At 39.5% G+C, this 15,127-nt stretch overlaps 2 protein-coding genes across 2 annotated transcripts; one reads left to right on the forward strand and one right to left on the reverse strand.

Moving 5' to 3' along the window:
* Positions 1-807: 807 nt before the first annotated feature.
* Positions 808-8,624, reverse strand: LOC108900590 (calsequestrin-2). Its single transcript, XM_018701736.2, has 11 exons — positions 8,035-8,624; positions 5,266-5,350; positions 4,952-5,052; positions 4,202-4,310; positions 3,404-3,477; positions 2,903-3,033; positions 2,776-2,821; positions 2,543-2,597; positions 2,335-2,435; positions 2,103-2,203; positions 808-2,052 (listed from the first exon to the last, which is right to left on the reverse strand). The coding sequence occupies exons 1-11, from the start codon at positions 8,275-8,277 to the stop codon at positions 1,842-1,844; spliced, it is 1,257 nt and encodes a 418-aa protein (XP_018557252.1). The 5' UTR covers positions 8,278-8,624; the 3' UTR covers positions 808-1,841.
* Positions 8,625-8,938: 314 nt separating this feature from the next.
* Positions 8,939-14,977, forward strand: poglut1 (protein O-glucosyltransferase 1). Its single transcript, XM_018701734.2, has 11 exons — positions 8,939-9,097; positions 9,757-9,847; positions 10,028-10,171; positions 10,258-10,393; positions 10,484-10,605; positions 11,034-11,093; positions 11,472-11,571; positions 11,747-11,805; positions 12,052-12,219; positions 12,663-12,719; positions 12,848-14,977. Exons 1-11 carry the CDS (start codon positions 9,025-9,027, stop codon positions 13,002-13,004), a joined length of 1,167 nt encoding a protein of 388 aa, XP_018557250.1. The 5' UTR covers positions 8,939-9,024; the 3' UTR covers positions 13,005-14,977.
* The last annotated feature ends 150 nt before the right edge of the window (positions 14,978-15,127 follow it).

Raw genomic sequence — 15,127 nt, forward strand, 5'->3', positions numbered from 1 at the left:
ATCAAGGTATGAGCGGAAATCCCTCTAGCTTCTGGTGGATTCAGTTCTGAACAGGAATCTCCAGCTTAATACATCTTATCTTTGTTCTTTGCTGTTTTATATTGAACCTGTTAGACCCTCATACCTACTATGTGTTACTGTCATCCTTCATCTCTTGGGAGTAAGGAGGTGTGTGTGTGTTTGAGAGAGATCAGTCCTCATGCCCTGCCTAAATGTTCATGTAAAACACCATCACACTTGACATTCATAGGATTACGTAACCTAAAGGCCCTGCAGAACATTACAACACTTACACTGTGGCACTGTCTGCTTCCTCTTCCTCAGGAGAGTTTGTGACATGTCTTCTTGCCTCAGGTCGCATTTAAATGCAGACACACACACAGTTTATTGTTCTCATCTTTATGTGTAAATCCCACACCATGGTACAAACATCCTGTTTACACGCTGCATCACATCCACCTCCAGGGGAATGATGATTCTTGGTTGCTCCTGTATTATTAATTCATGTCCAGTGTGAGCGCTCCTCATGCAGTTTGTAGGGCCCCAGTGGGCAGCCTTTGAGCCTGTGTCTCCCTGAATCCCTCACCCCTGACCTCCCCAAGCCTCACTGTCCGGGTCCCTACTCCCTTTAGGAGGCATAACAATGCTGAATTATTCACCGGTGTTTGAATAATTCAAGGTGAAAACGCTAATTGACTTGGGGGGGCAGTGTGCTGTCTTGAGGATCAGTGTATCTTCTGATGAGGGAGACAATTGAAGTGTGTGTTCTCACATACACATCTTAAAAAACACACATGTACTGCACAGTAAAAGATGTGCACATAGTTGTATGTACTTTTATTTACTCTGCTTTACACTGTGGAAATTTGCACCAAGTCTGCATCGAAAAAGTGCTTTTAATATGTTCTTTTAGGATTTGTGTTATATAGAACTGTTCTCTTTTTTTCACAAGAAAACAATTTAAACACTATTTAGAACAAAAACATGTGTCAATTATTTTCACATAGTTTCATATACACACCTATATCAACCTTAAAGCTTCTATAATCCTATTTTTTTTACTGAGTGTAATATGAAGAGTGTCACTCATAGCAACATTTTTTAAGCTCATTGTTATGGTTTCTGAGCCTGCAGCTTTAACGTTTTGATGTTTTGATTCACTCTGGCCTGTTCTCTTTCAAACACAACAGGTAGCTGTTACAAATGAAAACCCACAGTACACTACCTGCCCATCACCAAAACAGACAAAGTTAGGAATTAACTGGTCATCATATTGGAGTTAGCACAGAAAGACAGATACATATAAACAGAATGAATATTGAACATGAACATGACATTTTTTGGCCAACAGGATTCAAATAAATGCTAATGTAACTTTCTATCCGCTCATTTTGTAAGTAGGCAACTGTTTGCAAATACATTAGCTGTAGCAACTTAAGAGGTTATATATCTGAGTTTTGTTTACAGTTTCTTGTGTTGCCCCATGTGGCCAAAAAAATCCATTATTGCAGTTTTAACTTACATGATCCTTGGTGAGTTCAGGAGAATTATTGCTCTAGGCACTGTGCTAACTTTATTATAAACTGGGCCACAAACGTTCCCATGATGACCTTTAATCAGCTCTGTTTTATCAGTCTGACTAAACCATAATCTACATTTTGTATTTTTGGGAGACTTTAAATTTCTTTACTTTGTTTTATTATTTGAAATGGGAGCATTTTACAAGAACTTTTTATGGAAAATGAATTAATCAAGAATCTGTTTCTAATGTGCCAAGCAAGTTCAGTTTAGTATTTTGACCCTTGTCTGAACTGCTGAGACATCAGCCCCAGACATTCAGTTTAGTCATCACTGTCATCATCATCATCATCGTCATGACTTTCATCACTGTCCTCTGTGTTGTAGCTGTCAGAGTTTTCCTGGTCATCAGCAGACTCGTCATCGTCCTCTGTGTTCACCCTCCCTGACAGGACGTCCTCTATCCAGTCCTCTAGCTCCTCCGCAGTGGGCAAGTCCTCGTCGTTGGACATGTCGAGCCACACGCTGTCCAGCCTGGAACACAAAGACCAACAAGGTCAAGATAGAAGGTGAAAACACTTCACTTTGGTGCAGTAAGACTCTTACTTACATCTGTTACGTTGACAACACCAATTTGAGGTCTGAACAGATCCAACTTGAAGGTTTTTTCCCAGTAAGTGGTCAGCTGGAGGGATAAGACAAACTAGATTTACTAATGGTTATCAAAGACCTATTACTGTTGTGTACAGATGTAGTTTCTCAAAACCCTCGTGAGAAAGATTTTCGTTGAAAATTGATCTAATGATGGGGCAGAACCAGAGGAAAGTCATCAGGATCGATCCAGACAATGCTGAGTTCAGGGTTGTTGGTGTTGTCTCTGGCCACGTCTTTCAGGATCTCCAGGAACTCATATCCATCTGGGGATGAAAGAGCAGAACCTGAGCTTATCTTCAGGTGTTGAAAAAAAAAAAAAGTCAAATAACTGAAACCAAAAGGCAAAAAACTCTGAGTCAGAGGCACAGACCTGGATCTTCTTCCTCAGCAAACGCAACAATATGTATCCCATCCATGTCGTCTTCCTAGAAAGAGAGACAAACAAGACCTGATCTGATTTACAGTATAGCCTGTGTACACCCTCTGAATCGTCCTGATATGGCACCTCAAGCAGGTTTTAATCAATTCAATGAAAATACATTCATACTAAATAGTTTGGGGGGGCAACTCCATCTCTTCTGGTAAGACCAGGCAACTACTCACCCATGTCTCAAACATATTCTCTGCCCGGAGCTTCCTCAGTGTAGCCCTGTAAACAGCACATTTTCATATAAGCGCACCCAAACAACAGGCCTTAAAATAACCCAGAAACAATATGAATCAAACCAACCGTCTGTGTTGGTTGACAAACTCAACAATGTCCATCTCTGTCAGAGGTCTGCCTGGCAGGATGGCAGGCTCCTCCATAAACGGCTCATAGAAATTCACCTCATTCATCTTGAGGGAGAGATGTTTGGCTACCTAAAACATTGAAACACATCAGGATTTCATTAGCAGTATGTAATTATAGTCCCAGACGAGCCTTCGTAAAACCATAATCTCTCATTTTTACGCTTTTATTTTTGCATGAATTAAACAAATGGGGTGATGATGTAATATGCTAATAAGTGCGTTTTAGCAGTGCTGGTGTAGCTGGATTTTATTATATTTGCACTGGCTAGCTGTTTCACCCTGTTTCCAGCTAAGCTCCATATTTAACAGACAAATAAGAGTAGTATCAGTTTTCTCATCTGACTCTTAGAAGAAAACAAATAAGTATATTTCCCAAAATGTTATGCATGATGATGAGATTTTGGAGGATTAGGATATTATTTTGTACACGAGGACTTACAGATTTATCAAATGTAGCAAAGAACTTGATGTAAGGTTGAAAACGCTCTGACGCCTCCTGAAAAGCTTTATAGTCTGAGAGGGAGAGAGAGACAGAGGAGAGAAAAACTGATGAGAAACTCAGGAGAGGACAGAAACCAAAAATGGAAAAGTAAAGCAAAATAGATTTAAGTGTGGAAGTTCATCGTTCACATTCTGGGTTGCATTTCTACCTGAATCTACAGTATGTGATCAGGAAGGCAAGCAGCGGAACCCACTTTCTTCATTCAATTTCCCACCATGATTCAACTGTCTTCACCTTCAGTAACAAAGTCTTCCTTAATACAGTTTTATAGGCTTGTAACATGCTCCTGGCTCTGCTCCCAACAAGGTCACTACCAAGGACCAACCTATCTCAGGACAGAAATGGGCTCTATAATGAAACTTCATACCACTGTCATATTGGACCAGATAACATCTTCCCTATCTCACTTTTTTCCTGCCTTTTTTTGAGAGGAACTATAATTGCAGTTTGACCTATTAGACAGGGAACCAAGCTATTTAAAGGCTCTTGTGGGACTGAGTGAGAGTGCCACAGTCTGGAATCAGGTTTCCCTTTAGCAGCCAGTTAGGCTACATGGTGATGTAGTTCCATTAGCCTTTAGATCCCATTAGTGTCGGGGGAACGCACTGAGGCTACTTTAGGGACCAGCTAGTTTAGATGTATTTTTGACCTCTCACACACCCTGTCTTTGTAAATGCACATGCGAATGCATTAATTTACACATACACTGGAACATGAATTTGGTGATAAACTAACATGAGTCTTCTCCCTTAAAGTAGCCGATGAGGCGGATGTCCTCCTCCATTCTCTCAAAGGCTCGCAGCTCCATGGCATTATTGATCATTTCCACTGGGTCCTCCAACACCTGGGGTGCAGTATAAAACAGCTAGGTGATTTTCATTGCCAAAAAAGGAAAGAAAAAAAAAACAGCAAAACTCAAAGCATTGGCATTTTGAGAAATATACATTATTAACACAAAAACTGCTACACCCAAGCGTGCTAGCTTAGTTTAGCACAAAGAAATCAAAGAAATCATCGCATGTCAAACATACGAAATATAACATGTTAATTATTGAGCTTTAGAGGTCCTGGTAAGAAGATTTTGTTGTCCTTGGCCAGGCTAGCTGTCCCTTCTGGTTCCAGTCCTCATGCTGAGCTAAACTAACCAGCTGCTGGCTGTAGCTCTATATTTGATACACAGACAATGGTAGAGAATGGCATCAATCTTCTTGTCTAGCTCTCGGCAAGAAAGCCGAATAAGTACATTTCCGAACATGTCAAACTATTTCTTTAAATTTATTTATGTGAAAATCATCACTTTAATAAGAAATACCTTTGGGGTGAAATGACTTGAAAGCTATTCCTGCTGAAACTTGCGTTACTGTGAATTACATCATTTACAAGTACTTTAATGAGGCTGTAGCTGTTAATTGCTTGAGGATTTATTCCCTCCAAGGTTGACAATATTACACATCTGAAAAGTAGCAGATTCAGTTCTCCACTCACATCCAGCAGGAACTCCACCAATGTGTCTGCTGAAAGCTCCCCGTCAAACTCAATGACACGGTCGTCCTTGAAAACATACAAGCTGCCCACCTCCTCCAGACCTAATTAGACAGACATAAATGTTGTTTATGACTTTAGGAAAGCTATTCTGGGAGCTTTACATCCAGAGAGGAGAAGCAAAGATGTTACAGCCATAATAGTTAAGTATAAAGGGAGTGTACATGGACAGCAAAGTCAATAGTGCATGCACAGTAACATAGCTGATACTATGGTAGGCTGCAGTGGAATAATGAAAACAATGAGTCATACCATACCTAGTTTTCTGGCTACTTTGACATCCTTCTGGGAGTCCACCATCCCAAAACCAATATCTTTGTTCTCCAGGACTTGAGCTGTGAGCTGGGTGTTCACACAGACAAATGTCAGACAGCATCAGGCTTTTTTTGTCCCTGCAATGAACAAACTGTTGGACTGGACGAGCCAGAATGATCTCTTAGAGACAGAAAGACAGTTCACACATTAACTTTTGATCTGTAAAAAACTGTGTCAGACCAGAAATTTAAATCTTGTCTTGGACTCAAATATAAAGTTCTACAGCCATATTAAATCAGTTTATCACCTACAACATATTGCCAGCAAAAGAGGCCTAATGTTACTGCTGCTGGTCTACCAACCACTTACTTGGCTAAATCATATATCCAACATGCTTTGTGTTAACCTTACCTTCAAGAAGGTTAGGTCTTGTTATGAGCAGCATTTTTGTTATTACATTACGCATACTTACAAATAACCTCCCTGATTATCTTAGGGACTGTCCACGTCTGATATTATTTAAAGAGTAACTCAAGTTGAAAAGCAGCTTCTCTGGCTGAAAGCTTCAACCAAGTCTGACAACACCTAGTGGTGATGCACTGACACACCTTGAAGTACACTTTTACATCACTGTAGCAAGGTGAATAGTGAAACAAAGTGTCAACAAGACGTAATTTTGAGCCTTTTAAAGCCAAACTTCATCTTAAATCTAACCTTGGAACATTTGGGAATCTAGGGAGATAAAAAGAGTTTTTAAAATCCTGGACTCAACCCTGATTATTATTGTCTTATGGAAAAGAGTAACTGGAATCATCTTAACCTTGACCATCGGATCAGACTGAGATCAAACATCTCGTACCAGTACCCTCTCTGCATTTAGTTTGACACTTCTAGACTGTGTTTTTGAGCTGGCATCCACAGCTGCTGCTGTCTTTGTCAATACATCTTTTCATTACCAAGGTGTGTATGTGTGAGAGAGATGGTGTGTTTGTGTGTGGGTGTGTGGGTGTGTGTGTGCATGCTGAGAGCCCCCTGTGGAGTTTTCTTGTTAGAGGGAAGCTGTGAGTCAGGACTGCTTTCCTTTCAGCTTGTGGTTCTTAGAAAAGAAAACAGATTTAGAAATGCCACTGAAGAGACTGAGATTCAGTTTTACTCTTTGTGCTGCTGCTTTCAAACAGTGCACGAAACATGACAGGAATGCAAAAGTGATCACTGAAAAGGAAGCTAGGAGTGTATAAAACTGGCAAATGCTAACAAATACAAGCAAGCATGCAAGCCTTTTTCTTGTACTTCTAGCTCATAAATAAGATGAGAGGGGATACAAGAGGACATCTTCTTATTTCTAGTTCACAGCCAGATAGTAAAGAGTTTTGAGAACAAGCTATAATTAACAGAATGACCTAGAAACAATCCCAGGATACATGTGAACCACAGAGGAGCGTGAATAATGGATTAAAATCACTGCCTGCCAGTTAAAGTGTGCAGGTTAAAATCACTGGCTCTGTCTGTCAAACTGTGACAGTATGACAGCTATGAAGCTACTGCACTTCACCTTATGGTTAAGCAGACAGTCTACACATTAAGAGATAGAGGAAGAATGAGGCTCTGTGTCTGGCTTTCCGACCAGGGAGGATTACTGACTATACAATGACTTGTTATGACAGGTTACAGTTAAATGAGCATGGCGGCGAGGCTGCAAGTCTAACCTGCAGGGGTTTGAGCTGTAGCTTATTGAGACATTTTAATGTTATCAGTGACATTAGATATATCATGGCCTGGTATGTTACAATAGATACAACTCTTAACCCCTTTGATCAGTGACGACGTTTTCTTGGCAGGACTTAGTGTACCTGAGGAAATCAGCAGCAATATCATTGCAGACGCTGAAACAGCTGAATAATTAATGATCTGATGGAAAGAAATGTATGCTAACAATGTTTTATAATCACTTAATTGTTTATACCATTCATCAAGGTTTACTTACAGCCATGCTAGCAGCTCTCTGAGGTTTTACTCGGGCACAACAGTGCTTTGAGCTAAATGCAAGCATTAGGCATTTTAATATACTCATAATGACAGTACTAATGTTTAGCAGGCAGGATGATTACCGTCATGGGTTAACATGCTAATGTTTGCTAATTAACACTAAACATAAAGTAGAGTTGAGGTTGAGGTTGAGTCATTAGTTTTTGCAAATATTTGGTCATAACCCAAATTAAGATGAATAGTGGATTAATGAATAGTGATTAATGCAAATTAGTAAAATGACAGAAATTAATCAGCTATCAGTTGTTCAGTAATTTGTCCAGAAAAGTGACAAGCATCCTCTGGTTTTGTGGTTTGGAGTACTGCTCAGACGAAACAAGCCAACTGAAGATGTCCAAAGATGGGCTCATGACCTTGAGGTGGACATTTTTCAGTCATTTCTGAATGTATTTGAATACATTTAAAACTAATTGATGGATTGATAGAAAGTAGTCATTAACTGTAATTAATATAGATCAGTTATATAGAAACAACTTATGGGTTGCCAGGCTTATATCTTTAACTGTTGACCAAATCCCATCCAGTAATTACAGATTCAATTGATTTGTAACCATTATAAATAACTTACTGACATTCTAACTCAGACCTGCTGGCTTAAAAGTGAGAAAGCATGAGCAGTCATTCATAACACAGAACGAATAGAAGCACTGATCTTCATGTTTTGGTTTTCAGTCTCTTTACTCTCTCATCCAGCTCCCTTCCCACCTCTGAGACCCTTTTCTTACCTCCAGTACCAGCTCTGTCATCTGGAACCGCTTCTGTAGACCCTTGTTGGCTGGCACAGGTTCATGGTAGAACAGACACAGCAGGTCGTATCTCTTCAAAGCCTTCTTGTAGTTGCGCTCGTTGATGTCCAGCACCCTGTCCTTCCCATCAAAATTAGGGAACTCGAGACCCTCCTCAGCACTGCAATAGAAAACCAGGCGAAGGCAGAGGCCAGATAGTAGAGAGAGCCAGATTTGCTGCATTGTTGTTCTTGTGGAGGTGTTTGCGAGCCAGAATGAAGTTGGCAGAGAAATCAAAGAACCTCTCGAGGACCAACTTGAAGAGATATCACTCACAAGCTAAAATTCACTCACAGATGTGATCTCTTTTACCTCTCTAGCAAATATGAAATATTCTCTCTAATATTCTGTCAGTGTTTTCTCTCTCTCTGCTTCTCTCTCTTGTTCTCTTTTGATATCACTCCTTCTCCACCTGTAATCTGTCTCCCCTGCTCTCCGTCACTTTGCGTTACAGCCCAAATCTCAGGAGGGTCTATTTCCTCCTCCTTGTCTCTCTCTGACTGAGAAACTCATATTATCAAGCACATTTAAAGGACTATCATTCATGAGGTTGCCATTCATGCCCTTGAAATAAATTCAGAAATGAGAGCAGAGAAGGTTTGGGAATTTCATCAGCCGTTTAATCAAAAATATCATTATCCTTATCAAGAATAATAATAAGGTGCTTTGGCTATGCATTAGAAAATGATATCTCATGCTTTGAAACTTATTAAGACTGAATTAACATTAGTGAATGTAATTGTGAAAAGATTTTGAGAGGAGTGTCCCTTTAATGCCCCTATGTCACTGAGCTAATTGCCCGGACGTTACGGTAAGTGTAAGTGAATTTTGTTGTGCGCATTACCGTAATGACCGGATTCAGCCAGAAGTAGCTGTTCACAGATCGTGGCTTTGTTTCTCCTCAGACGAAGCTAGTGGATAGAGAGAAAAATGGAACGCTCTTGGCTATGGAGGGTTTTAATACTACTGCAAGTTTGTGATTTATTTTTGATTGGTGCAGCAGGTAATACGTATTTTAAACAAATACGACTCTTGAAAGCATTTTATGAATAATAGTGAGACTTTGCCGCATTATATTTGCCTGTGTATCCGGGAGGAAACTTTTGGTATTGGAGTCATTCATCACTTCACGAGCTAGCTAACTAGCCTACGAGATAACCCAACCTATTAGCTAATTTTTAGGTTTGCGTCTATTGTGGTTAAAAGTTAGCACTTTCGCTAACGGTGACAATGTAAAATAAGATGTATATTCATTATGGTGGTTATATTCTTTGAGGCCGGGCGTAGTTTGCTAGTTGGTCTGCTAACTGCTAATTAGCACTTCCCAATATAATATTATTGACCGGCTGCGCTGGCCTCCTTAAGAGTGTCCAGTATATTTTATGCTGCAGTCACTTGAGGTGATGGTATGCTTTGTGAAACAATATAAAAGTCCAAACCTATGAAAGGTATCATTTTTTAATAAGTTAGAAAGTTGATGCAAGGGACATTTTAGAACCATTTTAGGACAACGTAGAACCTATTTGAGGACACAGACCCCCAATTTCTTTCTTTTCTGACAGTGGACGTCTCTGTGTTGTGATCCATCATTAAATGAGATAGTGGTTGGTACAGTTTGAAAATCTCTGCTGACACAATTTGCCATTGTATGCGTTGTTACAGGCAAAGAGTGGAAGAAAATTAGAGAAAACATATCTGACGCTGTTCAAGGGTACTCTCCCTGCAACCCTGTCAACTGTAGCTGCCATCTAAGGTGAGTGTGATGCCCTTTACATCTTACGTCTTTGTCCACATGTGTAGATTTTCTTCTAATTATACTAACTTGACAGGCAATTACTGCTGCATTATTAGAAAGAATTAAAGTAGGTAAGAATTAAAAGATTAAAAAAAACATATGGACTTGGAATCATTTTTCCCTTTATTTCTGTTTCAGTGTTCTCCAACATGACTTGCAGCCCTTTAATGGGGGAATCTCTGAGGATGTCATGGCTGCAACTGTTCAAAGAGGGGTGGGAACCCACTACCAAATCATTGGTCACAAGTTGTATAGAGAGCACAACTGTATGTTCCCTGCCAGGTAAAGTTAAATGTTATCTTTAAATTGAATTGTTGTATCACTCTAATTTATTCCTGTAAGTAAGTAAATAAGTTCTCTGTTTTCAGGTGCAGTGGGGTGGAGCATTTCATCCTGGAGGTAATTGATAGGTTACCTGACTTGGAGATGGTGGTTAATGTCAGGGATTACCCTCAGGTCCCAAGCTGGGTGCAGCCGACCCTGCCTGTCTTCTCTTTCAGTAAGGTCAGAATGTGGACAGTACTATTATTGCACGCAGACATGAATGTTTATTAAGTGCGATAACTGGTTTTGACACATGTTTGACTTGAGTAGACCTCAGACTACCAGGACATCATGTACCCTGCATGGACATTTTGGGAGGGCGGGCCTGCTGTGTGGCCAATATACCCCACTGGACTGGGGAGATGGGATCTGATGAGGGCTGACCTGAAAAAGTAAGGTTTATCACTTTGACACTTAAACAGAAATTACAAATGGATATGACAGACATATAAGGAAGACTATAAGTTTTACTACTGCTGAAATTTTAAACCAAGTAGATAGAATAGATCCCGTCTTCCTAAGTGAGTATTTGCAGTCTTTCTTTGTGTCCTCTGATTGTAATTGAATATCATTGTGTTTTGGACTGTTAGTGATGGACGGACAACAAGGTTAATCGATTAACAGATAAAACAAGAATTCACTTAAGATTTTAATTTATGATTCTTATTTGTTTTTGATTCTTATTTTTGTTATTTAATGGTAAAAATCATTAATGAAGTATTCACAGAGTTAGAAGTTGATTAATGGAACACTAGAACAATAATAATTTGCAGCCATATCTAATGACGTGTGTGCCTTACCCTATGATATGTTCTGTTAGGTCTGCAGCACAGTGGCCATGGAAGAGGAAAGAGTCCAAAGGATTCTTCAGAGGCTCACGGTCAGTCCTGTAAATTTACTGGTGTGTGTAATTAGCTCATATTCTACATCGCTCCATATGTCAGTTATCTGATTTTCACTGGTAACAATTCTTTACACCACTGTCCTCTTATTACAGTTGGTGGCAAAGTGCAGACTTTATATGAGGTGACTATTTATTAGCCATGCCAGCTAGACACTGTAGAGGCATTTACAGTATGTATCGCTGTGCCTTTAGCAGAAAATGCTCTCATCGCAGCCTTACCTGTCAAACAACGCCTCACCTTTCACTTGCAAAATGTGCCTGCAAATGTTTACCTTGCTGCCTGCAACCCTGAGATTTCCATCATATTTACTATCTGAGCTGATTTGTGCAGTCTCTTTTCTGTCTCTGTGATAGGACCAGTCCAGAGCGAGACCCTCTGATCCTTCTGTCCAGAGAAGCTCCAGAGCTGGTGGATGCAGAGTACACAAAGAACCAGGCCTGGAAGTCTGAGAAGGTCAGTCACACTGAAACCACACCAGGGTCAAATACAGTCAGGATAATTCTAAAGCTTGTTGTACTCATTCTGTGCCTTTACTTTCTCTCCAGTCCTAGACCTTTTGTTTACAGTGACTCAAAGCAGAAAATGTCCTGTTTCTTGATTTTTGTTGATTGTTTACTTTCTGTCATAGGACACACTGGGGAGACCCCCAGCAAAAGAAATCCCACTGGTTGACCACTGTAAATACAAGTAAGCTGGATTCCCCACTCTGTTGTTAGATCAAGATTAAAAGTAGGCCTGTAATGCATTCATAATTAAAGATGACTTCTTGTTAGTAGCATTTTTACTCTGTGCTACATACTGTAGTCTGTTGTTCAGTATGTAATTTCTGCTTAATTTTGTAAAGAATCTACAGTATCAGACAGCTCAACATACACATCCATGATTTTTAAAAAACACCTTCTCATAAAACTTCTTTCTCTCCATCTCTTCCAGGTATTTGTTCAACTTCCGGGGTGTGGCAGCCAGCTTCCGCTTCAAACATCTCTTCCTCTGTGGTTCTCTGGTGTTTCACGTGGGGGATGAATGGCAGGAGTTCTTTTACCCACAGCTCAAGCCCTGGGTCCACTACATCCCAGTCAAGCAGGATCTCTCTGATCTCAGGTACCATATCCATGCTCCATACCTGATTTCCTGCCTCTTCAACACCACAACTGCAAATTATTTTCATTATCAATTAACTTGTCGGCTGTAAGTATCCAAATTGGCGTCTTCAGATGTCCTGTTTTGTGTGACCAACAGTCCAAAAACCCAAAGATATTTAGTTAAAAATCAGGTAAAACAGAGAAAAGCAGCAAGTTGTCACAGCTGACAAACTGAGATCAGCAAAGGTTTGGCTTCTCTTCAAGAGGAATGATGTGTGAAAGTGTTACAGCAGCAGAAACTGGACAAGTTTCATGTTACTCTTCACACACCTGTGTGCTTCATTTAAATTCATAATGATAAGAAACGATACTGAGGGCACGTTTCAGTAAAACACAGGTGTGTGAATCTCCTTTCCATAGATGTTAACTGTTAATATGCCTTTACATGTCCTGTGTCCTCAGGGAACTCCTACAGTTTGTTAAAGAGAACGATGACATAGCACAGGAAATTGCTACAAGGTAACGGATCATATTTGATGGTTGAATTTTAATGGAAACTTGTATCAGCCATGTATCACTTTCTCTACTTAAGCGCTTATGAGAAATTAAAGCAGTGTCTGACTTTCTGCTTCTCCCCCTCCCTGCAGAGGGAAGGAATTCATTCTCAACTACCTGCAGATGCAAGATGTTTCCTGCTACTGGGAGAGACTCCTCACTGAGTTTAGCCAGCTTCTCACCTACAAACCCAAAAGAAAGAATGGCTACAACCAGATCGCCCACAAACCCATCAAGACGGAGCTATAAGACCGAGACTCTGCAGGACCAGGGCAGTCATAGTTAAGGGAAACTCTAGATAATGAATGTAATCTCCACCACAACATATGATTGTTTGTGTTCCATATTTGTCTGAATCACAACAGTTTTTTTAGCTAATGTAAAGTCTAAGGCTTTGACCAGGTACTTCACATTTATTTTAGTCTAATGTAGAGCACATTGGTTTATTCCTACAAGCAGTGTGGCTTTACAAGAGTAACAGTTACAAGAGACATAGCCTAGTATTACACAGTTATAGGTGCAGGTTAGTGAGTTCTTCAGGTGCCATTTACAGTATACACCAAGTCTTCATAGATCATTTTCTGGTTCAGTGTTCCTGTCCTGTTTTATGCCGACTGTCTAAACTCACCAGCAAGGAAACATCTATTATAAGTGTGTTATTAAACTTTTTACTCGTTAAAGGGGCATTCCACAGATTTTACACGTTAAGGTCAGTGTACTCATCATAAGGAATATTACTGAGCCTGTAAAAACAGTTGTATGTTTTCTGTGGCTCAGGAGGGGGGAGACACCTGTGTATAGACTTGAACAGGGGGAGCAGTGTTTAAATTATGTGGCAGGGAGTATCTAATGAAAAATTGATTTATGGGAATTGTAGGATTCTGTGTTTTTTGAGTTTGACCTATAGTAGGGACTAAAAGTCATGATATTTTGACTTCTGCTGCTCAATTTTGACCACCATTTTTATTATTTTTTAAAATCTTGTGAGTCACCCATTTTCATGAAAGTACCCCTTTAACATGCAGCATAAAGCCTTGCATCTTTAATATTATCTTGGCTGGGCTTCAGACAGTTTTTCAGGAAAATCTGACCTGTGGATTTTCAATTTTTTGTTTTGAATTAGCATTTGAATTTCAACATGGTCATCCATAATGACATACAAAGATGGAGTAACAGAAGTTCAGTGCCTTGCTAAAGAAAAATGACAAGTTGTGGAGTGATATTGTTTAGGCTGTTGCTTAAATTGAGCCCCTGACCTTTTGAAAAATTTCCACAGACCATCAAAACTAATGAAAACATTGCACTCTCAGCTGTGGAGCACCTACAACTCTAAATACTAGAATTAGAGTTAAGTGTGAGGTTGACTGTTGAGGCTGATGTATCAATAATAATATTGGCTATGGATGTCACGCTGCTACATATTTAATGTAGTCTATTTAATTAGGAAAGTTCCTTGAAAACTGAAGTGACTTTGCAATTTCATTATCTGACTTTTTTTTGTATGCCTCCTCTGAAACTCTGATCTAACAGTTTAAGTCTGTATCTCATGTTCACATAGACCTGAGGAATGACCAAAAGTGATACTTACTCACCTGATAGTTAATTTTAAATAGACTGAATAGACAGAGATTTTGAACATGTAGTTTACAGTCAGCATCAGTTTTGCTACATCACCCTCTACTGGACAACTGGAGAAACTCCAGCAGACTGTTACAACTAAGCCATACACTGTGGTATGCAGTGTCAGTGTCTGTATTTTGATGGGCTCTGATATAGTTTTCATAACTTCAGAATACTAAAGAATAACTAACAACCTTTCATTCCACACAAAGTGCCAACAGAGAGCAATAATGACTTTAGATTCTTTTGTTTTATTTTGATGTGCGGATGTGAAAAGAAACACTTGTTAACGTTAACTGTTTTTACTTTTTGAAGAGAATTTGTCTTTGTGTTGAAGACAGATGATGTATAATTGATGCAGGATGATGCTGAATATGTTGTAGTATTCGCATTGTACTGCGAACAAGCAGATTCTCACTAATGTTAGGTCATGTCATTTTTTACAGTCTGTTTTACTCTGTGCTGAAGATTGTCCTATTAGATTGTTGATCTGACCAAAAAGCTGTGATTATGTGCCTGATCGTGTGACATTCAGGTTGTTGTCATGGCTCGTGCAGCAATTTTATTTTTATGCCAATAAACAGTTTGGTTCTTAAAACATGTTTAGTTTAGTTTTTTCTTTTTCTTTTCATGTCTTTGTCAGTGCTTATTACATTTACAGTGTGTACAGTTTTGTAAACTTTTGCAATCAGCACTAGTTTTTTGGGTAGAAATTATGTACTCATGCTTTTAGTTATTTAATGCATCATGCA

The sequence above is a fragment of the Lates calcarifer genome, linkage group LG7_2 (genome assembly GCF_001640805.2).
Source record: "Lates calcarifer isolate ASB-BC8 linkage group LG7_2, TLL_Latcal_v3, whole genome shotgun sequence".
Lineage (NCBI taxonomy): Eukaryota > Metazoa > Chordata > Actinopteri > Centropomidae > Lates > Lates calcarifer.